The 25,864-nt window shown below is 35.6% G+C and overlaps 6 protein-coding genes across 9 annotated transcripts in view; 4 read left to right on the top strand and 2 right to left on the bottom strand.

The window, feature by feature from the left end:
* The window catches only part of ext1c (exostoses (multiple) 1c), a 75,597-nt gene extending 71,325 nt beyond the window's left edge, over window positions 1-4,272 (top strand). Inside the window, exons 9-12 of the mRNA XM_077507292.1 lie at window positions 311-397; window positions 466-626; window positions 2,367-2,538; window positions 3,806-4,272. Of these exons, the coding sequence (XP_077363418.1) occupies window positions 311-397; window positions 466-626; window positions 2,367-2,538; window positions 3,806-3,991 (606 nt within the window). The 3' untranslated portion in view covers window positions 3,992-4,272. The remainder of the gene's footprint in view (window positions 1-310; window positions 398-465; window positions 627-2,366; window positions 2,539-3,805) is intronic.
* A 49-nt stretch (window positions 4,273-4,321) lies between these two features.
* LOC144007451 (mediator of RNA polymerase II transcription subunit 30) lies at window positions 4,322-6,961 on the bottom strand. The gene is made up of 5 exons (XM_077507120.1): window positions 6,830-6,961; window positions 6,300-6,545; window positions 6,025-6,183; window positions 5,850-5,939; window positions 4,322-4,890 (listed from the first exon to the last, which is right to left on the bottom strand). The coding sequence occupies exons 2-5, from the start codon at window positions 6,531-6,533 to the stop codon at window positions 4,795-4,797; spliced, it is 579 nt and encodes a 192-aa protein (XP_077363246.1). The 5' UTR covers window positions 6,534-6,545; window positions 6,830-6,961; the 3' UTR covers window positions 4,322-4,794.
* A 2,760-nt stretch (window positions 6,962-9,721) lies between these two features.
* LOC144006987 (uncharacterized) lies at window positions 9,722-13,672 on the top strand. The gene is made up of 2 exons (XM_077506197.1): window positions 9,722-9,830; window positions 13,224-13,672. The coding sequence occupies exons 1-2, from the start codon at window positions 9,765-9,767 to the stop codon at window positions 13,590-13,592; spliced, it is 435 nt and encodes a 144-aa protein (XP_077362323.1). The 5' UTR covers window positions 9,722-9,764; the 3' UTR covers window positions 13,593-13,672.
* An 890-nt stretch (window positions 13,673-14,562) lies between these two features.
* On the top strand, window positions 14,563-16,051 carry LOC144007048 (uncharacterized). Its single transcript, XM_077506295.1, has 2 exons — window positions 14,563-14,865; window positions 15,696-16,051. The coding sequence occupies exons 1-2, from the start codon at window positions 14,725-14,727 to the stop codon at window positions 15,939-15,941; spliced, it is 387 nt and encodes a 128-aa protein (XP_077362421.1). The 5' UTR covers window positions 14,563-14,724; the 3' UTR covers window positions 15,942-16,051.
* Window positions 16,052-18,818: 2,767 nt separating this feature from the next.
* On the top strand, window positions 18,819-21,341 carry LOC144007102 (uncharacterized). Of its 3 annotated transcripts, none has more exons than XM_077506414.1 (3): window positions 18,819-18,950; window positions 19,665-19,918; window positions 20,027-21,341. In XM_077506414.1, the coding sequence occupies exons 1-3, from the start codon at window positions 18,897-18,899 to the stop codon at window positions 20,298-20,300; spliced, it is 582 nt and encodes a 193-aa protein (XP_077362540.1). In that variant the 5' UTR covers window positions 18,819-18,896; the 3' UTR covers window positions 20,301-21,341. The 3 variants fall into 3 exon arrangements, with proteins under 3 accessions (XP_077362540.1, XP_077362539.1, XP_077362538.1); XM_077506413.1 differs by having other exon boundaries at window positions 19,955-21,341; XM_077506412.1 differs by having other exon boundaries at window positions 19,665-21,341.
* On the bottom strand, window positions 20,810-25,597 carry anxa14 (annexin A14). 2 transcript variants are annotated; one of them, XM_077506411.1, is made up of 13 exons: window positions 25,536-25,597; window positions 25,382-25,425; window positions 25,140-25,236; window positions 24,964-25,052; window positions 23,757-23,870; window positions 23,588-23,678; window positions 23,437-23,516; window positions 23,248-23,286; window positions 23,086-23,176; window positions 22,900-22,995; window positions 22,770-22,825; window positions 21,519-21,626; window positions 20,810-21,413 (listed from the first exon to the last, which is right to left on the bottom strand). In XM_077506411.1, exons 2-13 carry the CDS (start codon window positions 25,409-25,411, stop codon window positions 21,354-21,356), a joined length of 951 nt encoding a protein of 316 aa, XP_077362537.1. In that variant the 5' UTR covers window positions 25,412-25,425; window positions 25,536-25,597; the 3' UTR covers window positions 20,810-21,353. The 2 variants fall into 2 exon arrangements, with proteins under 2 accessions (XP_077362537.1, XP_077362536.1); XM_077506410.1 differs by having other exon boundaries at window positions 20,810-21,626.
* Between the last annotated feature and the right edge of the window lie 267 nt (window positions 25,598-25,864).

Below are 25,864 nucleotides of genomic sequence, written 5' to 3'. Positions count from 1 at the left end.
TCAACACTGGAACTCACTTGGACTGTTTATCTCCATTTTTTTGTCATGTAACACTCCTTATGCCGTCCTTTCATTTTGACATCATCTATCTTCATATCCGCATCGCTATCTGACATCTCCATCACAACCCAATTGGCGTTCATTTCCATCCATGTCAGTCATTCTATTTTTATAGCCGCCCTGGCAAAAAGCTCCTTTATTGTAACGAGATCATCTCTCGACTCATTCTCCTAATCTCACAAAAGCACACGCCAAATAAAAAAAAGTAGCCCTCGGCGCCGTAAGATTTACTGCCGTGTTGCTCTCGCAGACCTCCAGTCGGTTCCTGCCTCACGTTGCCATAGAAACGGACGCAGTGTTGAGCCTGGATGAGGATACGGTCCTGTTGACGAGTGAGGTGCGTGCTCGCGTCGGCAGGATTTTGCCGCACATGAGAAGTCTTCTAAACCGTCTGTGTACTTGTAGGTGAACTTTGCCTTCCTGGTGTGGCGGAGCTTCCCTGATCGGATTGTGGGGTATCCTCCTCGAAGTCATTTTTGGGATCCCCTAAAGCACGCCTGGGGCTACACCTCCAAATGGACCAATGATTATTCCATCGTCCTGACTGGGGCTGCCTTCTACCACAGGTAAATCATGTCAAACAAAATACAGCGGAATCTCACAGGAACCAAATTGGAGGTTAACTACTCACTGTTGGTGGTACATGGACTCCATCTAGTGGTCTTCGAAAGAATCACTATAATTGATTATTATGTTGTAAAAATGTAATCAAACTCTGCATTATTGTTTGTTTGTTTGTTTGTTTTTTAATCCAGAACAGTAATTTAAGTACTGTTGTATTTAAATTTTAAGTACAATAATTTGCATCTAATCTTAAAAAATGTTTTCAAAATATTTGTTTTATACCTTTAGTTAAATCATAATTGAACACTATAAAAACAGTTGGGTTAAAAAAGAAATGAGAGAAATTGTGGGTGACTTGGGTCATTTTGACCCAACTTTATTTAATTTGTTTGTTTGTATTTTTTGTTTTTATTTATTTTGTGCAAAACAACACAAACAATTGGATTGCTTTGTACAAAAAAAATAAAATCAGGCCAAATTGAAAATGGGACAAAAATACCCCAATTATGTGTCATAAAGGGGCTAACCTCTACTTGGGTCAATTTCATCCGATTGTTTTATTTTTTATTTTTGCACAAAATAACCCAGCAGACTGTATTGCTTTGTACCTAAAAGACAAAAAAAAGTTCTAAAAAGTTCCAATTAATAACCCAATTATGGTTCATAAATGAAAAATAAGAATTCAATCAACCTTATTTATTGATTGATTGAATTGTTATTTTTCATTTTATTATTATTATTATTATTATTATTAATTCAATCTCTGGTGGAATAACCTTATTGATTGATTGAATTATTTGTTGTTTTATTATCTGTTCTCATTGCTGCTGAACATGTAAATTTGATAATAAAGTCAAGTCTAAGTCTAAAAAAAATAAAATAAAAAAAACAAAAAACAAAAAAAAACAGGTGAAATTGAAGACAGGCATAAAAAAACAACCCCAATTATGGTTAAAAAAATAAAATTAAAAAAATGTGAAATTGAAAACAGTTGGGTCAAAAATAGTAGATGGGTCAAAAAGAGATTGACCACTACTTGGGGACCCACAGCCCCTTTTTGGCCCATAATGAGGTCATTTTTGACTCATCTCTTTTTAATCTTTCCTATAGACCCATTTTGGGTTCTCTAGTAAATGTTCCACTTTGGATTTCTGTTATCTTGCTGTGGTGGCATCAGATACAAAAGTTACTATTATGGCACAAACAACACGATTATATGTACTTTTTCAAAACATCAGAGGGGAGAATAAATGTTTCATGAAAAATTCCCACATTTCATTTCTCCATCTAACAAGCAAACAGTCTCATCAGATAACTTTTTGTTGTTCCGGTATCTACAATTTCAAGCACTTTATCCAAAAATGGAAGCACTTTGCAGACTTTGAAAACACAAACAGAAAAGAATATTGCAAGTGTATGCGCATGTGGGAAGCACTAACAGGTATTATGTTTCTGTTGTTGCCATGGCAACCATTGAGCGCCTGATTTTCTTGTGTAAAATGTTCCCCAAATTTCAGACATGCATTGCAACAGAAAAGTTAAGTTTTGAACATTTGTCATAGCGTATTATTGGCATTCATTTAAAAAATGTTTACCGACAATGTAAAAAAAAAATAATAATAAATTTGCAATACAAATCCCGGCCACTGAGTGGCAGTCTATGATTATGACCATAATGGCTGATATTCTTTATGATTCAGTCAAACACTTTTTGCAATTCTGAAATCTTGCCATCTGTGCAGGTACTACCACTACCTGTTCTCGCACTACCTGCCGCAATCTTTGCGAACGCTGGTGGATCACACGTCCAACTGTGAGGACATCCTGATGAACTTCCTGGTTTCCGCTGTCACGCACCTGCCGCCCATCAAAGTGGCTCAAAGGAAGCAATACAAGGAGTTGCCGAGCCCGCAGGTAGGAACTCCTCAACAGTGTTTTTTTTTTTGTTGTTGTTGTTTTTTTTTGTTTTTTGTTTGTTTGTTTTTTTAAATTTAGTTAAGTTTTAATTAGTTTTCAGGGTGGTTCTGTTATTTTTTATTAGTTTTAATTTGATACATGCTCAGTTTTAGTTAGTTTCAGTCTTAGTTTTAGTTTTTTTTAAATGTGTATTACTTGTGGGCAATATATATATATATATATATATATATAAACACCACGGGAGCGGCGGCGTCTGAAGGTGCTTTTCTATTGGCTGCTGCTAGATGACATCACGTCTGTGTGACACATTTCCAAACGTCATTATTCTGGTTAATATTGAAATAAATCTACTTAAAATCACATTTAAAATAATCTCCATCTGCTCATGCATTCGATTTAATTACCAAGAACTAAAACAAAGGACATTCTTGCCATAATTATTAGTTAGTTCTAGTTTGTAAACATACAATGTAGTTTCAGTTAGTTTTCATTTTAAAAAAAACATTTTTCTTTTTATTTTATATTTTAGTTTTTCCGTTAGTTTTAGTTAAGTAAAATAACCTTGGTCCTCACTGATTTATTATTGCCGCACACTCGAAAATCTAAATATGAATACTAAAGTTGACAAGGGGTAAAGAAGTTTAAAAGAATGCTAATTAGCTAGCTAAACATTGCTGTACACACGCAAACATTTATTTTGTAAGTATAAATATAAATATTAAAATGTATTATAGTTGACAAGGGGTAAATTTGTGGTAACGTTTGATGGTAAATCCATCCGTGCCATGTTTGTCATAATAGCTAGTTAGCGCTAAGCTAACCCCTGTGAGTGTTTCTCTTCAGTCCAGCTTTCAAATCTACAAGCTGTGGACGTCGTCAGAGGCTAACAGCGAACAACAATGGCGTTGATACACTTGTCTAAATGGGCTTTATTGATTGGTTGCAGAACAGTTTAAAATAATGCTAATTAGCTAGCTAAACATTGTCGTACACACGCAAACATTTATTTTCTAAGTATAAATATAAATACTAAAATATATTACAGTTGACAAGGGGTAAATTTGTGGTAATATTTAACGGTAAATCCATGTTTGTCGTAAGAGCTAGTTAGCGCTAAGCTAACCCGTGAGTGTTTGTCTCTTCAGTCCAGCTTTTAAATCACACACAAACATTTACTTTTCTTTGCTATCAAATGTCAAAACGTGTCAAATTTGACCCGAACAGTATGTCACTTTGAACCATTGTGTATTATTTTACCCTCCAGGCCACAAAGAACGTCCCCTGGGCGAACCCGGAGCATTTCAACCAGCGCCAGGAGTGCGTCAACACCTTCGCCAGCTGGTTTGGCTACATGCCTCTGGTCCACTCTCAATTTCGCCTCGACCCCGTGCTCTTCAAAGATCAAGTGTCAGTCCTCCGTAAGAAATACAAAGACCTGGAAAGGGCGTGACGTGACTGAACATTACAGCGGGCTTTTGGACATCACGACGGAGGGACTCATGAACTGTCACATGGACAAATCGGGCAGACCCTGGTGGACTGTGGATCAATACAAGGTCCGGTTAAAGTGGAACGTGAACTCTAACCCCCTCCAGTCATGGAGAATGGGCATCCTCAGAGGATGCTTCTTCTGATGGGATTGTCTTTGCTGAATGCCAGTGCCATGTTCTCGGGCTGTTGCCGAGTAAAACTGACAACACAAAAAGACAAATAAAATTATTTGTAAATGCAGACTTTGTGGTGTTTCACATTCTTGAAGGAACAGATGACAATTTTTTTTTTTACACATTAATTAGAAAAACAATTTTATTTCGTACAAAACAGATATGACCCAGTTGACAAAATTACATTCACAGGCGAGCAAGCCTGAACAAGGTCAAACTTTTGTTGAGCATTTGGGAAGACTCATTTAAGCACACGCATGCACATAAACACTCGCGGTACAAAACACCTGAGATGTACTGTACATAGCTGCCAAGGGGCTCTCGCTTTTCAGAAGGAGCATAATGAGCACAATATTACTTACACCGTGTGCTTTCTGGAAGAAATGAATTAACATGGCGGGTGTTGAGACAGCAGATGGTAGCATTTTCACAAATGAGTTCATAACTTATTCAGTAAAAATAGAACAAATCATTCAAGCTGCCTTGCGATTACTCAATTATCTCCGACATGGGTTCACTGTACAGCAGAGTTTATCTTGAATGTCGCCCTGCAAATAAACGCTCTCCCGGATCAGTCCGTCGGGATTGCTCATTTCCTCAGCGTCAACATGGCATTGACGTCCCACAGCAGGTTCCTCATCTGATCCATAAGAACCTTCATCTCCTGGTTCTTCTGACGCACTTTCTGCAAATGGTGACAAAAAGTCAAAACCATTCATGTTTGCATACGTGGGTCATCGAAAGGATAAGGTTGTCTGATGACGGCCATTTTATGAATTATCATGTTGTACGACCAAAAAGTTAGAAACATTGATGCATAGATTTGTGTTGACATGATTTTTCTGCCACTAGGTGGCATTTGTGTTTCATGTTAGACATTTGTGGGTGGTTCAGCGGTACCTTTTATTTTATTTTCAAATTCAGAGCAATTTGCATTTGGAAAATGAAGCAACTCGTTAACTCCGGGCCATTTTGTTCATTATAAATTACAATTAATCACCACATTTTTTTAAATCACAATTAATATTATTGCTAAACTGTGTTATAGTGACAATGTTGGATGTAAAAAAAAAGCATAAACAATTTTTTTATACTAATTGCATTTACATTTGACATTAAATGTTTCTTAATACCATTTAAGGCCTTTAAATTGAACAAAATCCATTTAATGACTTTTAATGAGTTTTTAATGAAACATGTCATAGTCAAATTTGGTATCATGTGATAAGACCTGGTGTGGGAGTTGTTGTTTTTTCCCAACAATACTTGTGTGTAGCTAGCTAGCTTGTTTTGTTTCAATGGCTAGTTGTTGGTACTGTAATTTAATGTATTTAATTCAATCTCCGGTGTAATAACCTTATTGATTATTATTATTATTATTATTAATTCAATCTCTGCTGTAATAACCTTATTTATTTATTGATTGAATTTTTATTTTTATTTTTTTTATTTTTTATTTTATTATTAATTCAATCTCTCGTGTAATAACCTTATTTATTGATTGATTGAATTATTCTTTATTTTATCATCTGTTGTTATTGCTGCTGGATATGTAAATTTCCCAGAGGGAGACAAAGTCAAAGTCTAAGTCTAAACAATAATAATGAATATTTTATGGGTTTTTAAAATCCTTCTATAATTTACCTCGAGGACTTCTTTTCGCTCCTGGTGGACTGAAGGACTACAAGGCTCCACTCTGACGTTGACCAACTCTTCTCCAACATACGGCACAAGCTGAGAAAATATGCATGTACAGTGTTTTATGTAAATGGCGGGTGAAAAGTGAGATTGTATGCATCGTAAAGGTTGTTATCCTGACCTCCGCCGGCCCCTCCTGCAGGTCCGCCGTCATCTCCACGCAGCGCTCGTACAGGAGGCGAAGTTTGCGGAAGAGCAGGGCGAGCTGCCTCAAGTGCTCCTGGAGTTTCCCAAAGCGATCCTGGTACATTGCCTGGCTCTGAGTCACACCGTTGGGAAGCTGAAACAAAGATAAGAACGGGCGGATAATGATGTTTTATCTTGAGTTTCGCTTGGTCATATTTAAATAAACACTGTGCAAGATGTTTCATCCATTCAATTCAAGTCTTTTCTTACTTGCGTGGCTCGTGTGATTTGAAAGATCTCCATGGTGCGAGTGACGATGTCCTGGACGGTTTCCTGTCCGATGCGGCACAGGAACACGGGGGAGATCTCTCTGAGGGCGCCCTGGGGGGGCATCGGCTGCTGACCTGCGGCCATGGCGGCCGTGGGGGGCATGTGAGCGGGCTGTTGCTGCTGCTGAGGGGGCATCCCTGCCATGCCCGTCTTCTGTGGCATTGACGCTGCCATCACTACACGAAGCTGAGAGAAAAATAACATCTTTACGAGTCTGTTTTTAATAGAGAAATAAAAATAGTGTGGCCTGAGGTGCATGGTGAAATATGTGACGTTATGTTTACTATCAAAACACCTCGTCACAGCTTGGCTAAAGGATAAAGAATAAAACTCCACAATACATCAAATAAAACGGCTGATAATGCACCCGATTGCAAGGCTAAGATGCTAACGTTTCCCAAACAAAGAACGTTTTAACAAACCGGTCGTGATGAATAACGAATTTACGGAAGCAAGCAGACATTGCATACCGTGATTTACGATGCCCTTTGGCTGTAGTATGGCCAATTTTTTTTTTTTTTTTTGCTTGACGGCGTGTTTTTTGTTTCGCTCTGCAAGAAATGTTCATTCCTTTTTGACAACATCCATTCATATCCTCCTTCTGCGATTTTTACCGGCAGAGTATGCGCGGACAAAGCACACTACTGCCGCCCACAGGTCACCTCCGGAACACAACAGAAAGAAAAATACCATCACGTAATCAGAGAGTTCAGAGCTATTTTTCTGTTCTTTTTTTTTTAAATGTAATTTATTGTCCGGAATAACACCTTAAAAACATGTTTTGTTTTGTTTTAATGGAAATGTTTATTTCTTTATTTCTGCTTTTCTAACTGTTATTTTTCTTCTCTTGAATGTTACAACAGGAAAACATTTTAAAAACAAAACCCCAAAAATCAGACAGATGGGTTTGGCGTGGAGGTTGGGATTAAAAAAATAAAATAAAATAAAAAATCTCCACTTTCAGTATGTAATGTTTCCAACTATTATGTATGGACTATTTTTCCCTAAATATATTTTTGGTTTTTCTGAATCATTTTGTAATGACAGAAACAGAAAATAAATTCTGAAAAAAATATTCAGAAAAGCAGAAAAAAAAATCCATATGGAATATTGAATGTTTCAATTATATATGGAAATTATTTTTTTTGTTTTCTGATTTTTTTATGACAGAAAATCATATTTAAAAAAAAACCAGAAGAATAATATTCTGAAAAACAGAAAAAATATCCACAGGAGAAAGTAGAAAATAAAACAATACATATTCAAATATATACTATCATTTCACAGCCCAACCACTCGAATATGATTTGCCTTTAGGAAATCATTGTTCATTGTCATGTTGTGTTAAATGGCGTGCTGAGCCTGCCCACACTTTGCATGACACCAAAGGTTGAATGAATTTACTGTCACGCTTGAACAGTTTCAAGGAAGTAAACTCCATTTTCTCTTGGCATCTTTTAAAAATCCTGCAATTTGTTGACCTAGTACTCCTGTTTGTTTTTTAGTTTTTGGTTTTATTTTTAAATACAACTACTCTTACCGTAACTTTATCTGCAATATGTTAAAGAATAATTGTGTAGCAAAGCAATATGTGCTTATTTCAGTCTTATTTATAGAAAATGGATGAATGCCAATTGTAGAAGAATCAAGATAGCATGTAGGGCAACAAAAAGCTGTCACAAGACTGCTATTTTCTTTTTTTTCTTTATTTCTTTTTTTTCTTTACATTCCTACACACTTGATAATAAAGCTCAAAGAGCAAAATACTTTTTTGTTACGATAGTTATGCTCAGAATGAATCCTCTGCCTGCTTTAGTTGAGCTGAAAGGAATTCTTATCAACTCACAATGTCAATACGGCTCTTGAAAATCGAAATTCCTTCTTCAGGTGATCTCGTTAATCATATCAGTTTCCCTGGTGAAAAAGTCCAGTAAATGTTTTCAACACCGACAGGAATTTGAAGTTTATCACTGTACAGACGTACGGTACTGATATCAGCATATATTTGGCAGCTGTTAAAATTTGGTTTTACACGACAAGTGGTTGATTCGAATGTAAGTTGTCCAAAATAAATGAACATTCTATCTTTTGACTCATGAACTTCAGATTATCGGTATCTGAAGTTCAAAGTGTTTGTACTGTAGATGTTTTTAAGTGTAAATGTTTGCGTCCGCTAAAACAACCACAGCTGATAATTATGCTGCGCCATCAGGCGGTAATGTTCTAACACAGAGTTGTCCAAACTACGACCCGGGGGCCATTTGCGGCCCGCCGTTCCATTTTTCAGTGGCCCGCGACATATGCTAAAAAATGGCATTTGACTCAGTTCAAATAAATTAATAAAAACAAAAATGTTTGGAGACGGTCAAAGTAAGAAGGGAGGGTATCGAAAAACACAGGTGCCATTAAACGTTATTTTAGTTAATGAAAACTAATGAAATAACTAAAATTAAAAAACAATTTTATTCACGAAATAAAATAAAAACGAAAATGCTTTTTAAAAAACGAAAACTACCAAACTATATTTTATGTTTACAAAACGAACTAAAATAAAACTAATTAATTATAGCAAAAATGTCCATAGTTTTCGTCTTTGGTAATTAATTGAATGCATGAGGGGATGATTTCAAATGTGATTTTTAGTAGATTTATTTTGATAAAAAATGGAATAATGACGTTTGAAAGTATGTCACACAGAAGTGACGTCATCTAGCAGCAGCCAATAGAAAAGCATCTTCAGATGACATCGCTCCCATGGTGTTTTTTAAAAATTGCGCACAAGTAATACACATTTGGAAAAAAACTCAAACTAATACGGAAACTAAACTAAAACTAAGCATTTATTATTGAACTAAAACTAATAAAAACTAACAGAACCACCCTGAAAACTAATAAAAACTAACTCAAATGAAAAATTCCAACAAAACTATAATAACCCTACTGCCATATTACAAATAAATTGGTTTATATACTGTAGCATTTTTCTAAATATGCAAAAGCACAAATAAATTATTTGTACAATTTTTCTTCTTATGTGGCCCTTGCGACCTTCTAATTTTCTGTATGTGCCCCTCAAATGAAAAAGTTTGTCCTAACATTCATCCTATTCACAGTCTTGAGTGGTCAGGAGTGATGATGAACTTTTTTTTTTTTTATGTCATATTTTCCTACATTTATTCTACAATAGTAGAATATGTTTGTTGGAATGTTGTCACGGTAAATGGACGACAAAAGCGTCGCGAAATGTTCCATGTTTGAGAACACAGTGCATCATTTTTTTCTTCTCGCCTGCCCCTGACGACGATCTCTTATCAGCATCTGAGCGCTATAAAAAAAAAAAAAAAAAGCCGGCACAAAACTGGGGGCAGACTTCATGCTAAAAGAAACAGACAGTAAGAGACCACAATGGAGAAGATGGTGAAGTTTGTATTCTTTGTATGGTTGATCTTTATGGCCGCAAGCTCCGCTGAGGTAAGAGCACTTTTAGCAGGATTTTTATTTATTTAATTTAATTTACTTGCATTGCACATCATTTGACCTCAATTAGTTTCACAAACGTATTGGGAAAATTTTACGTTTGAAAAATCTTACAAAAATGACACATCGTGGAATAAAAGAGCATTAAAATCAAGATGCATTATTTGTTGTGAATAAATAATAATTGCAGGACAAATTAAGTGAAATTCTATAATTCACGAATAATATTTAACTTCAGTGTATTTCTAATTTCAATTTTCATATGTGCCTGTGGTTAGAAAGCAAAGCGTGGAGAGTCTCTGTAATTTCCAAACAGTATTGAGGATTCTAATATTCAAAGTTGATTTTTTTATTTTTTATTTATTTTTTTGACATTTATCGGTAGTTTTGTTGTGAATCTACAGAAACATCTGCCTCATCTATTTATTTATTTTTATTTATTTATTTATTTTTTATTCCCTCTATTAAAAAAAACAAAACAAAAAACAAAAACAGTGACGTCTGAGATTCATATTCAATTGGGACATTTTGTTCATTGTAAATTGCAACTAATCACCACAAATATATTTGTAGCACAATTATTATTATTGCTAAATTGTTCTGGTGACTCATTTGCACAACATTGTGAAAAATAAAATGTGTAAAATAAAGCATCAACAAAAATGTTTTTACACCAATCGCACTTACATTTGGAATTCTTATGGACATATTTAATGCTTCTTAATGCCATCTAAGGCCTTAATTTGAACAAAATCCATTTAATGACTTTTAATGGGTTTTAATGACCAGCAGAAACCGTCTTGCATAATATTCAAAGTAGATTTTTTTTTTTTTTTACATTTATTCTTGTTGTGAATCCACAGAAGCATCTGCCATTTATTTATTTATTTATTTATTTATTTATTCCCGCTTTATATAAAAAAAAAATTTAAAAAAGCAAAGTGTGAAGAGTCTCTGTAATTTCCAAATAGTAAAGAGGATTCTATTTAGTTTTGCATAATATTCAAAGTTGATTTTTTTTTTAAAATTTGACATTTATTCTTGTTGTTAATCCACATAAGCATCTGACTCATTTATTGATTGATTGATTGATTGATTGATTGATTGATTGATTGATTGATTGATTGATTTTTTCCCCCTTTTTATTAAAAAAAAAACAACAACAAAAAAACCCAAAAAACAACAGTGACTTTTGAGATTGATATTTTATTGGACAACAACCATACAAAGTGTTGATGCAAATTAGGATTTAAAAAAATATTTAACATTTCATAAAACTCATATACAGCAGCAGGGGGTTTATTGCCTTGCTCAAGGGCAGGCTGGTAATTTCCTTTTTTTTTTTTTGTGGTCACGAGTCATATACAAGTCATATATTGTAGACACATACCTTTAAATTAGCAAATCCAAACAATGACATAACACAGTTGGTGTTGATGCTTTTTATCCACCATGAAAATCTGAATTTATTATGTTTTATTTATATTCTATTTATTATTCCCTCATTATAAAAAAATAAAATAAAATAATGACTTTTGAGATTGATGTTTTATTGGACAACAACCATATAAAGTGCAGATGCAAATTATGATTCAAAAATGTTTATGCTGCATAAAAGTCACATACAAGTCATAATATTGCAAACAAATAAACTAGCAAATCCAAACAATGATGTAAGCCAGTTGGTGTTGACGCGTGTTTGCTTTCGATCCACCATGCGAATATGCAAAAAGTGCGGTTCACGCGTTCATGCCTCACGTCGTCCGCTGGAACGGCAGGTGCTTGACCTTTTTGCATGATGTGACCGGGAATGATTTGCCTCGGGAACAGCGACTCACTATTATCCAGGCCTTTTTTTTTTTTTTTTTTTTTTTTTATCTGACGGCTTCACACGGACAGGAAATGTTGACGGTTGCGTGTCACCAAGAGAACAATGAGAGGAAACGTTCATCGCCAACGGGTATCAGTTGCCGGTTTTTATTTAAATGAGTTTGCAACTGCGGTGCTTTAAATAAGGGTGTCGTTGATTTTGACTGATTGTTGATATAAATAGTACACTATATTCAGTACACGATTTTTTTGGCCGATAATACTAATCAGCTGGAGTTTTTTCCGATTAAATGCCAATATAATATTGCGCTACTTTCTGATGGAACAGTAAATACTTCTCCGTTCAAACGTATTGAAATACGTTTTGCAAGTATGTTTGAACGTGCTTGAAAGTATATTGGAATGTATGTTCAAACATACTTGTTGGCTAAAGGCTAAAAACGTCGCATTTTTCTTCCCATAATGCCACAGCGTATTGAATGTTTTTTTTATTTTTTTGTTTTTACAAAAACACGTTTGAACATACCTGAAAGTACATTTTAACGTATTTGCAAGTAAAACTTCAGTTTAACATTTTCACATTTTTTTGAACAGGTGATCTGTGATTGGTTACCTGAGCCCTTGTGATGTCATTTCAGTCGACAGCAAGTTCCAAAATGTGTTTTTAAAAGGTACTAATTGTACGTGAAAAATAATGAAAATATTATATTTATTATAGGCAAAATATCAACGGGATACTTTACTTATTTAGCCATTTTTGGCAGTCAAACATTAACATTTTGCCTATAATATATTAGATATTTTCATTTATTTTTCACTTACAATTAGTACCTTTAAAATCACATTTTGCAACTTGCTGTCGACTGAAAATGACATCACAAGGGCTCAGGTAACCAATCACAGCTCAGCTTGTGAATGTCACATGACCAAACCTAGAAAACAGCTGAGCTGTGATTGGTTACATGAGCCCTTGTGATGTCATTTTCAGTCGACAGCAAGTTGCAAAATGTGTTTTTAAGGGTACTAATTGTACGTGAAAAATAATGAAAATATCTAATGAATTATTGACAAATATTAACTTTTTTATTGCTATAATGGGCTAAATAAGTGAAGTATGCCTTTAAGGGGAATTATGCATTAATCATGTTTTCTACTAAAGTCACCATTTATGTTGCTCATGCATAAATTGATGGCCTAAATCTAAGGTTAAATTAATTAGTTTCGTACTTGAAAAATCCACTCGAAGAAAAACGGTATATATTAAAATACAAATTATAAAAAAGTTCTGCCTGTATATCTTTGTTGTTATTTGTTGATTAATTATTTGATTGTTGAAATAAATTGACAAAAAAAATTGTTGTCGGATTTAAAAAAAAAAAAAAAAAAAAGCAAAATATTAAAAAAAATAATATATATATATATATATATATATATATATATATATATATATATATATATATATATATGAGATATAATTCATAAAGAATTCATACATTTAATTTAAAAAATAATTTTATAATAAATATAATGCACGTGACACGTGATCCTTTTTTGCAGAGCAAAACAGTGACTGCGTGTACCGCGTGCACGAGCGAAACAAGCGTGACGGAGAACACGCAACACGACACTTCTTCCCGGCCGACACCGAGCCGCTCCTCGACTCATGATCGCACTTTTGATACCTCGACCCCATTTTCCACCTCATCAGCGATCAGCACCGCATCAAGACAGCATGCCGCAGCATCCTCCGGAACCGCCTCGAACCCCGGACCGGCGACTTCGACTCCAGCCCCGGCACCGTCCCCGAGTGAGACCACCTCTGTGGGACCCTCAGCCACAACATTAAAAGCAGGGACTTCTTCCCTGTTTGAATTGTGCAGCCCAATTCTTGTGTGCGTCATTTCCGTTCTAATCTGCAACGTGTAGAATGCGAGACCACTGGACTCTTACAAAGGCTCATATTGTCACAAAAATATTTATATCAAAGAATCAATTAATCAACTCATCAGACTAATTTTCATTTTGCATTAAAATGGATTACAAAAGCATTTTCACCCTGATGACTGTTTATTAACCGGTGATTGGTGGTTATTTCGTACTTCGTATTCGTACAGTGATTTTAAAAAAAGGTGGATTGTTGATTGTTGTACTATGCTACCGTTTGGTCATCGTTTTCCAGAGTAAAAACAGTAAATGTCTTATTTTGATTAAACGCTACAGAAATCAGTGAGCGATTACCGTTGATATGCTGAAATCAGAGGATTTGGACAATTTTAAATTTAAAAAATGGCGCCAAATGATTACTCTATTATTAATAGATATTGATTAATTTTGGCAGCTCTACTTCTGGTGGAAAATAATATAAAACCTACATATACTTGAATCAAATAATTTTGTATTAAATGGTTGAAGTAGCGCCCTTATAGCTAACATAACCCATTATCATTAGTGTTTTTAATAAAATTAATATTACTTTTATTATTATTACATATTTTAATGGGTTTTTTTAATCCAGTACTTTTATATAACATACACATTGAGAGTATAGTTTACACATAACATAGCAAATTTTTTATGATATTAAAAAAAAATATGATCCAGATAACTCAAATTGAAACGTTTCCAACCATTAATGTGACCTAACATCAATTGAAAAGTACAATGCCATTTTTTCCAAAAGGAAATAAACAATAGGGCAGCGGATACAAAATAAATCAAGATGACTTGACTTGACAATGAAAAGAGCAGTGGCCCCAGAATTGAACCCTGTGGAACACCATACGTGACTTTAAATTGCACATATTTGTCTGACCAATTTCTTTTTTTGCTTGACATATCTTAATATAAAAAAGAACACACAAGATGGAGGGTGCGAGTGAGGTTTTGCATTTGTGGTCCATGACCCGGATGGAAGGTGAGAGCTGCTTTCCTCTATGGAAACCGGTATCAGGTGCTCACTCTGAAAAGATTTGAGAAAGGACAGCAAGTGGGATTTCGGAGCTCCACGTTTTCCATTCCAGTTTATTGATTGCTGACCTCAGACGAGATCGAGAAAGAAATGACTGAGCGGCAAAAAGGGAAGATTTTGAGGGCCAGGAAAGATGACTTCAATCCCTTCAAGAGGAAATCATATTGCAGGATGAAGTATCTTGTCCCGGGTTTCTTTTCGCTGGCTCTGCTGGAATTTGCCTTTGTGCAGGTAAACACGTTTATGCAATGGTGATGGAGGAAAACTTGCTGAGGAGGCTTCGTCATTAAAAATATTACAATACATTTACTATAATGGTAAATTCAGAATTCTGACTTTCCCCCACAATTCATAGCTCTACGTCACAAAGTCAGAATTCTGAGATTAAAGTCAAAATTCTCACTTAAAAGTCGGAATTCTGACAACAAAGTCAGAATTCTCAACCCTAACCCTAACCCTTAAAATCAGAATTCTCAATTTAAAGTCAGAATTCTGAGCTTAAAGTCAGAATTCTGAGATTAAAGTCAGAATTCTCATTTTAAAGTGAGAATTTTCACTTCATTCTCACAATTCCGACTTTAAACTGATAATTCCGACTTTAATCAAATAATTCTGACTTTAATCTCAGAATTCTGACTTCAAAGTGAGAATTCTGACTTTTTCTCAGAATTCTGACTTTCCCCCACAATTCATAGCTCTATGTCACAAAGTCAGAATTATGAGATGAAAGTCAGAATTCTCAACCCTAACCCTAACCCTTAAAGTCAGACTTCTCAATTTAAAGTGAGAATTCTGAGCTTAAAGTCAATATTCCCACTTTAAAGTCAGAATTCTGACAATAAAGTCAGAATTCTCAACCCTAAACCTAACCCTTAAAATCGGAAATCTCAATTTAAAGTTAGAATTCTGAGAATAAAGTGATAATCATGCCAACACTTTTTTTTTTCACTTCACTGGCCCTAATCTTCTTTCATAGGTAAGAAAATGTAATTAATATATATATAAAAAAATGCTTTATCATTGTGTTTTATTTTTGTTTTTGTTTTGTTTTTACAATGCAGACTCTGTACACACAAGTCATAAGCCCGATCATGAATGACACCATGAATACAAGCCGGCCTTCCAATAACACCGTCACCAAGCCCTCGACCGCCGCCGCCACCGACTCGGCTTCCGGTCGATCGACCACAACAACCCAACCTGTGCCCACCGAGGTCGTCTCCACGGCAACGAACGGACAACGGCACTTCTCCGCCTCCTCCTGTCTGCTCGTCGTGTCGTGTGCGTTTCGGGCATTTTGCCTCTGAGCTCACCGTGACGAGGACAAGCAACTTGAATGTTTGATGCTGAAATTAATGCGTGCATGTTGTTTGTCAATGATTTTGCTTACCTGTGAATAATACAAACCCGTGTATAATACGCCCTTTCAAAATTACTCTTAAAAAGAAGTTGTTGTTTTTTCCCTCTGTACTTGTGTATAATTTAGTCTCCCAATTTGCAGATATACTTTATTATGAGAGTGAGTCATAAATGAATAAAGAGTCAAAACATGCCAGTAAAGTGTAAATACTTTCCAATCCAGGTTAAAAATTCTGCTCTTTTCCCATACGTATGATTAAGCTCTTTCAAAGTATTTTTCTGAAATCCAATTTTCAGAAATCTTGGTCACCAAAAGTGACCATAAAATGTTCAAAAAGGAAATTACCATGAAATTGCCAAAAATCAAATAGATAAAAAAAAAAAAAAAGCAGAAAAGAAATGCCAAAAAAAGGCAGAAAGGAAAACATAAAAATGTAATAAAATGTCCAAAAACAAGACATCCTGAAAATGACCTTAAAATCTCCATAAAATCCCCCCCCCAAAAAAAAGAAAAAAGAAAATTGATAGCATAAAAAAAGGCAGAAAAAAAAATCCAAAAGCTGAAGATGAAAAGTAGAAGCTCTAATTAGATATTGGGCCCTCAGTACATTAGGCTCCAGACAGATTTTTTGTTTTGTTTTTACTTGCCGTAAAATGGCTCTTTTGACAGTAAAGGTTGCTGACCCCTGCTCTAAGCAATGTATTTATTTATTTTTATTCATAAACCCCCTGTTTAAGAATACTCACCCCACCGATCTTTTTTTTTTTAATGAGTGTCATTGACGGGATTTTACAGTATTTGTAAATACCCAGATACAGCCTTAATTTATGCAATTCAAGGATTTTGCCTACTGTTTTTTTGGTGATGCCTTTACTTTGGGTAGGGGCGGGACTTAAATTCTGAGCGACATGCTCATTTAGTACACATTAAACATTAACGTGTTAATGTCATGATCTGGGTTTGTTTGATTTCCTTTGTGTCGCTTTTTTCCGTGTCCTTTCTCGTTACGTTATTGTGCACACCTGTTCTTGCCGGGCTATTTTGCCTGCCAATCAGCTCCACCTGTGCCTTTGCCCAGGTGTTGCTCATTTTCTCGTCAGTTTGTTTTTATTTAGTTCAGTTCCCTGCTTTCCTTCCAGTCTTTTGTCAGGCCATCGTCACTGTCACGTACCTTTTTGTCTGGTTTTGATTTTGATTTTTATTGAGACTGTTGTTTGTTTTTGTTCATTACCATTCAAATATTCGCCCATCACAACTAGGTCATCCCATGAGGAAACGTGAAGATGAATATGGCTCAAGCATGACAACTGTACAATTTGTTCCTGATCACGTGTTATCAGTCACCTGATAGCTGATATGACCATTTTAAATGTCATTCCCAGGGGGTTGTAAAACAAGATGGTGTCATTACTTCAGGGAAGAGGAAAAGAATTGTGAGGAAAAAAAGAAACAAAATGTGGTCATCAGGTTAAAAGTACAAAATGTGGTGAATCATGTCCTGTACTGTTTTATCAAATTCTGTCGCTATAAACAATGGAAATATACAGATGAACAAAAACACGTACTACAAAATGAGAGGGGAAGAGTTATTTTTATTATGAGATTTATTGAACATCACAATGAGTTTGCATATTTTAACGAGTGGATGTCAACATTCCGACAAACAAACGCAACCCCCTGAAACCTGCAGCCTCTTCTCCTTCGCTAGAGACCTGCCTGCCAGATATTAATCTGGTAATATTTCAATATACCACCACTTCTGGTTTTTAACAAAACAGAACCAACAACAGAGGGGATGTTCATATTTTTTTCTCATGGACACAAACAGAATCGTTGGAGCAACATGTGGAGTACGTGTGTGCGTTTTTTGTTGTTGTTGTTGTTGTTTTTTTTTTTTTTAAATCACCTCAAGTTAGCATTTAGTAACCACTCACAAATAACGGTGCAAAGATTGGTGTTGAGTGAGCAAAAATATTGACAATATTGTATTTCATTTTCCCTGATTATTCTTCATCCTTGTAATATTCAATGCATTATGAAAAATTCAACAACTTTACACTTATTTTTTTGTTTTGCTTTGAAAGTGTAGTCCACATACTCCTTCCGAAATATAAAGCAGATGCAAAAAAATAACAAAATAAGATAAAGCAGATGCAATGGGAAAATTATGTCATTATTATTTTTATTATTATTTATATATTTTATTTATTTATTTTTAATTTACAAACACAATTAATGACTCGGGATGGGCGAGTGCCGATAATTCGGTACGATGGCAGCCAATATCACTATTATTATTTATTTTTTGCAATTTTTTTTTACCAAAAATAACCTTCCTAAAGTGGTTTCCTTCCTGATAACTGGGTTTGAGGTGACCACTAACTCATAAACTCGAGTATGTGACAAGGACATTATATTAAACCAGTCTGTTAATTATCCATCATAAGCCACCACAGGGATATTTTTTTTTTTCTCTTTATGAATAATCTCACAACTTCCTTTTGTTGCCTTGACACATGACATGCAGCAAGAGGAAACAATTCAGGACTTTTAAAATTAACCCAGCTCAAAAAGGGAAGACAATTTGATGTACATTTTGAAAGAAAACAAGTAAAGAGCATTGAATGGTTGTTAAACATTGTTGCAATGAATTTAAATTTGTTCTGTTTTATATAGTACAAATGTCAAAACGCAACTCTGCAAACTACTTCCTGGAACCAAGGTCCGAGCATAAAAGTGAGCCATAAATCGACTCCTACCCACCCAAAAAGATGGATGACCCTCGTGTATAAAAGCGAGAACAAACAGCATCCAGTCAGTGTGAGACAGCACGCGGATGAACTGAAGTAGAATCGAACCTTCATTTTGGGAGCATCTCCATTTTGTCTATTGGCTCGACGACATGATGAATTTGGGTGTGGGACTTTGCATTGTGGCACTCCTGGCATCGGCATGGGTACGAATTCTTTGTTTTATATACGAATATTGCATATTAACTTGGTCTTATGTTATTTGATTGTGACTTACTAAATTAAGTTCTATTAAGAGAAAAAGAATAAATACGAAAAACTCGGCCACAATATCCTGCTCGTGCAAAGCCTAGTTAACTGTAATAGTTATATTTTCGTTAATTAAAAAAATAAAATAAAATACCTTAAAAAATGACAACTAAGTGAAACTACATTTAAGGTTCATAAAACTTAGTATAATTAGCAAAAAATCTTTTTGTCTTTGTCAATTAATATACATGAACTTCAAAACAATTTTTCATATATATATATATATATATATATATATATATATATATATATATATATATATATATATCTCAAATTAATTTTATTATTCTGTCATTTGACAATTTTATTTATATATTGAGGAAAACTAAAACTAATAAACTAATCTAAAATGAAGCATTTTCGAACAAATATGCATTAACAAACCCACTCTAAAAACTAATTAAAACATACTCAATTAAATTTATTTATTTATGTATTTATTTTTAAATCTAAAGCAGTGCCCATTTTCATGTATATCTAATGGCTTAACATATTATAAACTTAAAACCAAGACAATAGGGTGTCAAAAAAAAATACCACTTGAAGTACTTGCTGAAGTATAAAATATGGCAAATGTTTGTTTAAACGAGCATGCTGTCATTGTTGAACAGGCTCAAGATAGCACACCTGGGGCAACCATGATGGCCACCTCAAATGAAGCTACAACCAAGGCCACCATGTCTACAACCACCACCAAAATGGTGACCTCCACCGTTGCTGTCACGACAATGAAAACCACCGCAAGAACTCTCCCTCACACCACTACCACCAGTCCAACTGTTTCTCCTACTGACATGGATACAACCACCATGTCCACGACTAAGGTTGCTACAGTCAAAACTACACAACACAACCCCGACAAGACCTCCATGGCAACAACTGAACATAAACCCGACAAGACCTCCATGGCAATGACCACGCCTACGCCCGGCAAGACCTCCATGGCAACAACTGAACATAAACCCGACAAGACCTCCATGGCAATGACCACGCCTACGCCCGGCAAGACCTCCATGGCAACAACCGAACATAAACCCGACAAGACCTCCATGGCGATGACCACGCCTACGCCCGGCAAGACCTCCATGGCAACAACCACATATAATACCCATGAGACCACCATGACAACGATGGCGCCTTTAATGACAACCACAATGAAAACAACCCCATACAACAGTGGAATCACAGTCGCAGAGTCGCTGCTGTTGCTCGGGGTGTCACTTTTTCTCAGCGCCGTTTGCACATGAACAAAGAATGCAAAATGTGCCTGAATGACTTTCATAACTAAATCATGCGCTTTATTTTTCCTCAGGAAACAAAGATTAAATAGTAGCAGATGTTTGATCTGACACATTTTGTAGTTACTAATTATACTGTATATATACTTTTAATGCAGCACATTTGTTTCTGTCATCTCTTGTGTCATATCTAACTACAAAAAAGGTTGAAATTGAGAGAGTTTAGCAATCAACAGCTATTTCAAAGTCCGTGCGTCATTGAGTGTAATGTTATGAGTGCTCGAACAGCCCTGTCCCAAGATGGCCGCCCTGTGACGACGTTACTTCTCATTGGCTCATAGCGCGCACGAGAAGGGAAACAAAACAGTGCCATCTGCTGGCTCCTGAGGGAGATGCCTCTGGTCGCTTCATGTAAAGCCTTTATTGCTGTATTTTTGGTGTAAACAACATCAAATACCAACCGTAACACAATTTTATTTTTGCATTTGTAAAACAAAATTCACCATTTAGGTAGGAAATGGTCCTATAAAAAGCGTTTTTATTTTGCATGTGTTAAAACAATCTGTGATTTTAACTGTTAGTGTAAGTCAAATCTATCAACTTATATCAACGTATATCAGAAATTATTGAACTGCTCCTGTCTAGAAATACATAATTGCACTGGCTTTGTTGTTACACCGTTGTGGCTGTGGATGTTTTTAGTGCGACCATCTTCCATGCAATCTTAACACAATATTACCTATCTACAACTATTTTATTTCCATAAAATTTAATGAAACCATTGATTGCCAAAACATGAATAGCTTAGCAATAGAATGGAATGGACCAAAAAAAAAAAATGTGGTGAAAGAAACATCATAGACACGCTCCATCTTATAAGGTTGTTTTGAAGGATTTTGTGAAATATGCTGTACAAAGATCGAAATGTTTTATTATAAACACAGGCCCAAGCTGCACTCATAAAATTATCCATACTGTAAATTCAATGGCAAAGACAGTTGGTCACATGATGGTTTCACCAAATATGTGAACATTAAATATGAATTCATGTATTGCTTCAGTTTAATCTTCAGATCGACAGATGGCCAACAGAGCTTCTAAATGATATCCCTCGAAATGTTTCTGTTGGGCGGGAAATGGAAATTTTTGTCAAAAATCTTGATCCATAAAAATATATGCATAAAATAACTGAGTAACTTTAAAATAACTTCTTTTTTTTTGTGCAACCTGCAGGGTTGTGTAGAGAGAAATGCCAGTCAGTTTCAGGAAGGCGACTCTGATACAAAGTAGATCTTCCTCACTGTGCGACACCATGATGCTTTGCACTACTGGTGCCTGGAAGAAGAACATATCGCATATTGACAATTATGGAGCTGGAAATCTTTTTAAAACTTAAAAAAAAGGAACCAACTATTTGTATATACTAGCTGTGTCAAATATATAGTCTGTGGGCCAGAATTGGCCTGTCAGGGTACGATCTGGCCAGTGAGGACAGAAAACAAATGACAGTTTTTTGCTAAAATAAACAAATAAATAAAACAAAAATAACAATACTTTAAAGTAATAAAAATGCCAAAATTCCAGAATCCCCTTGACACAAAAAATAACTTTGTATATAGCAGGTGTGTCAAACATAGGGCCCACAGGCCAGAACTGTCCTCTTAGGGGGCTTGATCTGGCGAGTGAGGTCAGAACACAAACATAATAATAAAAATAATAATTGCAAAATAATTTAAATAATATAATAATTTTTATTTTACAACTTTTTTATTATATTGTTTATTTTTTATTATTATGTCTGCATTATTTTTCATTCTTATTTTATTTATTATAAATAAAAAGAATGAAAAATAAAATAAAAAGTAATTTGCCTGTTATGATTTGATGCAAAACTTTTGCACTAATTTTTGTTAGGAATTTCACGTTACTTTGCAAGAAGATAATAATGAATGGGAATATTTTGAGAAAGTATTTACCCTTCCCTGTGGTTATTTATAGCTGATTAGGTCACAGACATACTAGTCCCGCCCACTTTGGATCAAATTTGGATGAAAGTGGTGATACTACTGATATATACTGTAGTATAAGGTTTCTAAAGTGTTCTGTAAGCAAAGTACAGGCAATAGTTTGTGAGTGGAACTCAACGATAACTACAGAATAAAAATAAGCCAAATTAAAAATTTGAATATTTGAGACAAATGAGCCATATTATGGAAATTAAATTTTTCAAATTGCTTATAAGAAACCATATTGTCGTCAGTGATGAGGAAAAGAGGGGACGACCAAACATCTGCTGGAATGCATACACTTACTGGCGAGATCCTGTCCACGATTACGCACACACTTACCGGCAAGATCAAGCAAAGCAAAAATATAAACGGTATAATTTGGATGTTTGGGGTATGTACACTGTAATTTTCAAACCTCACTTCCACACTCCTTCAAGAAAAATCGATTCGTGATGAAAACATCTCTTACCTTCATTCCGATTAATCTTCTGGCAAGGTACACATACGGGTTTTGAATGCACTCCACTGTTATGACACAAATAACAGCTGTGATATTTATGCCGCCATACATTACAAATACCACCAACAACAAAAAGTACCTAAAACAGTCAAACCCAGTCGAATATCCCCGGAGAATCTTTTCTCCAGAGTTGGCATCACCATCTGCCCACTTTGCAGCTCCAGTCCCATCAAAACTGTCAGGAACGTTCAAAGTTAACACACCGGAAAAGCGATGCCAAGTCATCGCAAAACAAAAACCCATCTGTTCACATTTTGCACCTCACCTTTGTTAAGATGCTTTAAATCTCTGGAGGTGAGAATATCAATCCAAGGCGCCGCATCAGCTTTTTTCTCATTTAGGGATGTGGAGAGCGACTGCAAGAATGAGTCGTCACAAAATCATCTCTGCTTGACAAAAGTCAAATAAAAAATAAATAAAACTATACCTCAATGTCGCTTTCAACAACACCTGCAACTTCTTGTTTCTAATGGAGCAGGGGGGAAAAAAATAAAATTTAAAATGCATTCGATCCACTGCCATTGACGGAAAAATACGTCAAATGATGCATTTTTTTTCTGGGCTGGCAGTGAATGAATTTAGTGAATGAATAAAATGCCACAAGTCACCAAATTACATTTATTAGAGCTACTATGAGCTTCGCAAAGTCTCCGCTTGTTTCTCCTTTCGCTTCCTTCTCCAGGTCCTTTTTAAACACTGAAAAATAAATATGAAGTTGTTGGTTTAATGGCTACAATCCACAAACCAAGCAAGTCATGTGCGCTCACTCTCTTTATACACAACACTGATGTCCCCAAGTTTCTTGCTTGATCTTGTGCACAAGATCTCCAGTAGCGTTTCCTCGTCTGTGCCTAAACCCTTCACATACACGCACAGTTATTGGCCCAAATATGAAAAGCGCATTTTCATGAAGATGGGCAAAACAAAAACACGCACCGCCATGGCCTGTTGTAGGCGATAAGCCTCCAGCTGCAGAGGACGCATCATCAGCTCCAGCATGAGAGCCTCCAGATCGCCAGAAAAAGCTTTTTTCAAGCCAGATTTTAGGTCCTGTATCAAAGTAAGCAAGCAGTAAAAGGGGATTTTATTAAATATCAACATGAATTCTGAAGCAGAAGCCTATTGGAGAGATGTTCTTTCAAATGGTTAGGTTTTGAGAAGTCAGTTATTCAATTTATAAGGGTCTGTTCCTTCCAATTCCTGATATGAATGATCCACAAGATAATTGTCTGTTAAACTGATTGTGATGAGTTTTTGACTGGGCTGAACGGATAACATAAACAGAAACGCATGGAGACGTCATCTTGCTCCGCAAGTTGAATTCTCGCGGTTTTTGTGAGTTAGCAAACTCTTCAGATCACATCTTGTACCGAGCACGCTTATTTACACCGATCCGTACGGACCAATCAGGAAGCAGCATTCTGTTTGGGGGGGCGTGCTATGCAGCTGTGACGAAACCAGGAAGCAAACAAACTGAACATAGACGAATGGATGCTGCAATTAATTCTGTTCTCCCACCTTTACACTTTCCCTATTGAACGTCAAACAGCGAGAGGCGCTTTGTACATTTTTATTTTTAAAGATTTATTTATTTATTTATTTTTAACAGAAATTTTCACTCACTCACGCAAACATGGTCTCCCGGGTGGGGAGTCCTTTATCTGGTAAAGATGTTTGTGCTGCCAACACCCCTTTTTTTTCCCCTAAGACAAGACTGAAGACATTTTTCATCCGTTTCCATGATTGGTCAAAACAAACGCGCACAATACGTCGCATCGTCCAATCAGCTCAAAGTATTGTTCAGAATGTCCCGCCTTTCCCGAGCAAATCGCCGTCCCAGATTGATATTGTGGAGAACTCCCTTGAGTTCTAATGATGGGCCCGTGGCGCTATACGACAACTTATATGTAATACAAATTTGTGATAACACAACTATGACACAAGAATTCTGTCACATTATTTCAGTTTACACTGTACAGTCAAACTCCCTTTCTAAACAAAGGTGTGTTCGAGACATTTAAATGGTATTTGATCAGCAAACACTTGGAAGATATAAACGAGCTAACACCATCTCCGGTTTGTCTTTGCTACTTAAATCGCACAACTATATACTTTTCTACATGTAAATGCAAGTTTTATTTACCTGTTGTGTTGTCTCTTTGTACATTTGGGCAATGGCCTGTCTCTGAGCATTGTTGCGATTTGTGAGGATCCTCACAAGCGTGGCTGCATCTGAAGCGACAACACAAGGTTGGAATTTTAGAAGTCAAAATGAACAAAAAGGAAAAGCACAAAGGATTTGACACAACACAGGATTACCTTTCTTTTCCAGTGCTTGGTGGATCTGGATTACGTCTCTTTGTGGGGTGAAACCGGAGAAAGGTCGCACAGTTCCAAGCGTACCCCAACACATTGTCTACGTGAGAAAAAAAAACAAAACAACTATAAACATTCTGCCTTTTTAAAGACGTGCAACAACACAGATAATTCTATAATAGCAGGTTAACAAAGGGGAGATTATTTAAAACTACAGAACTATATCAATATCAATATATACATACATGAGACTTAAAGTACTGCCGGTCCATCATGTTGTTTCAACTGCCTAAAAACAAGTAAATACATGGAGGAAAATTAACCTAGACAGAAAAAAAAATCATAACAGAAGAGGTAGATTTAAGGATGATATATTGAAGGAATTATTGTTTTTTCTACCTGTGACAGAATGCTGTGGCCCAGTTTGTTGCAGTGCTGTGTGGTAGTGGACTGCTTTTTTTTTTTTTTTTTTTTTTTTAAAGTTATCAGCCTTGTCGCACCCTGCCCCACCTCCTCCTGCACTCACCTGACCAACCAGGTTAACTCTATAGCTTCTATGGCAACCTACCTGTAAAATGCAGTACATTGTTTACAATTATTATTATTAAATATTGTGTATTATTTCGGTTAGAATCTTACTTGCTGAATGTGTTTTTGTCTGCACAGCCTGGGGAAAAATGCACTAATAAATACATAAAAAATAAAAATAATAAAAATAAATAAAATAC

Source organism: Festucalex cinctus, chromosome 19 (assembly GCF_051991245.1).
Source record: "Festucalex cinctus isolate MCC-2025b chromosome 19, RoL_Fcin_1.0, whole genome shotgun sequence".
Lineage (NCBI taxonomy): Eukaryota > Metazoa > Chordata > Actinopteri > Syngnathiformes > Syngnathidae > Festucalex > Festucalex cinctus.
Note: the sequence above shows the minus strand (reverse complement) of the source record. Positions and strands in the feature narration are given on the sequence as shown.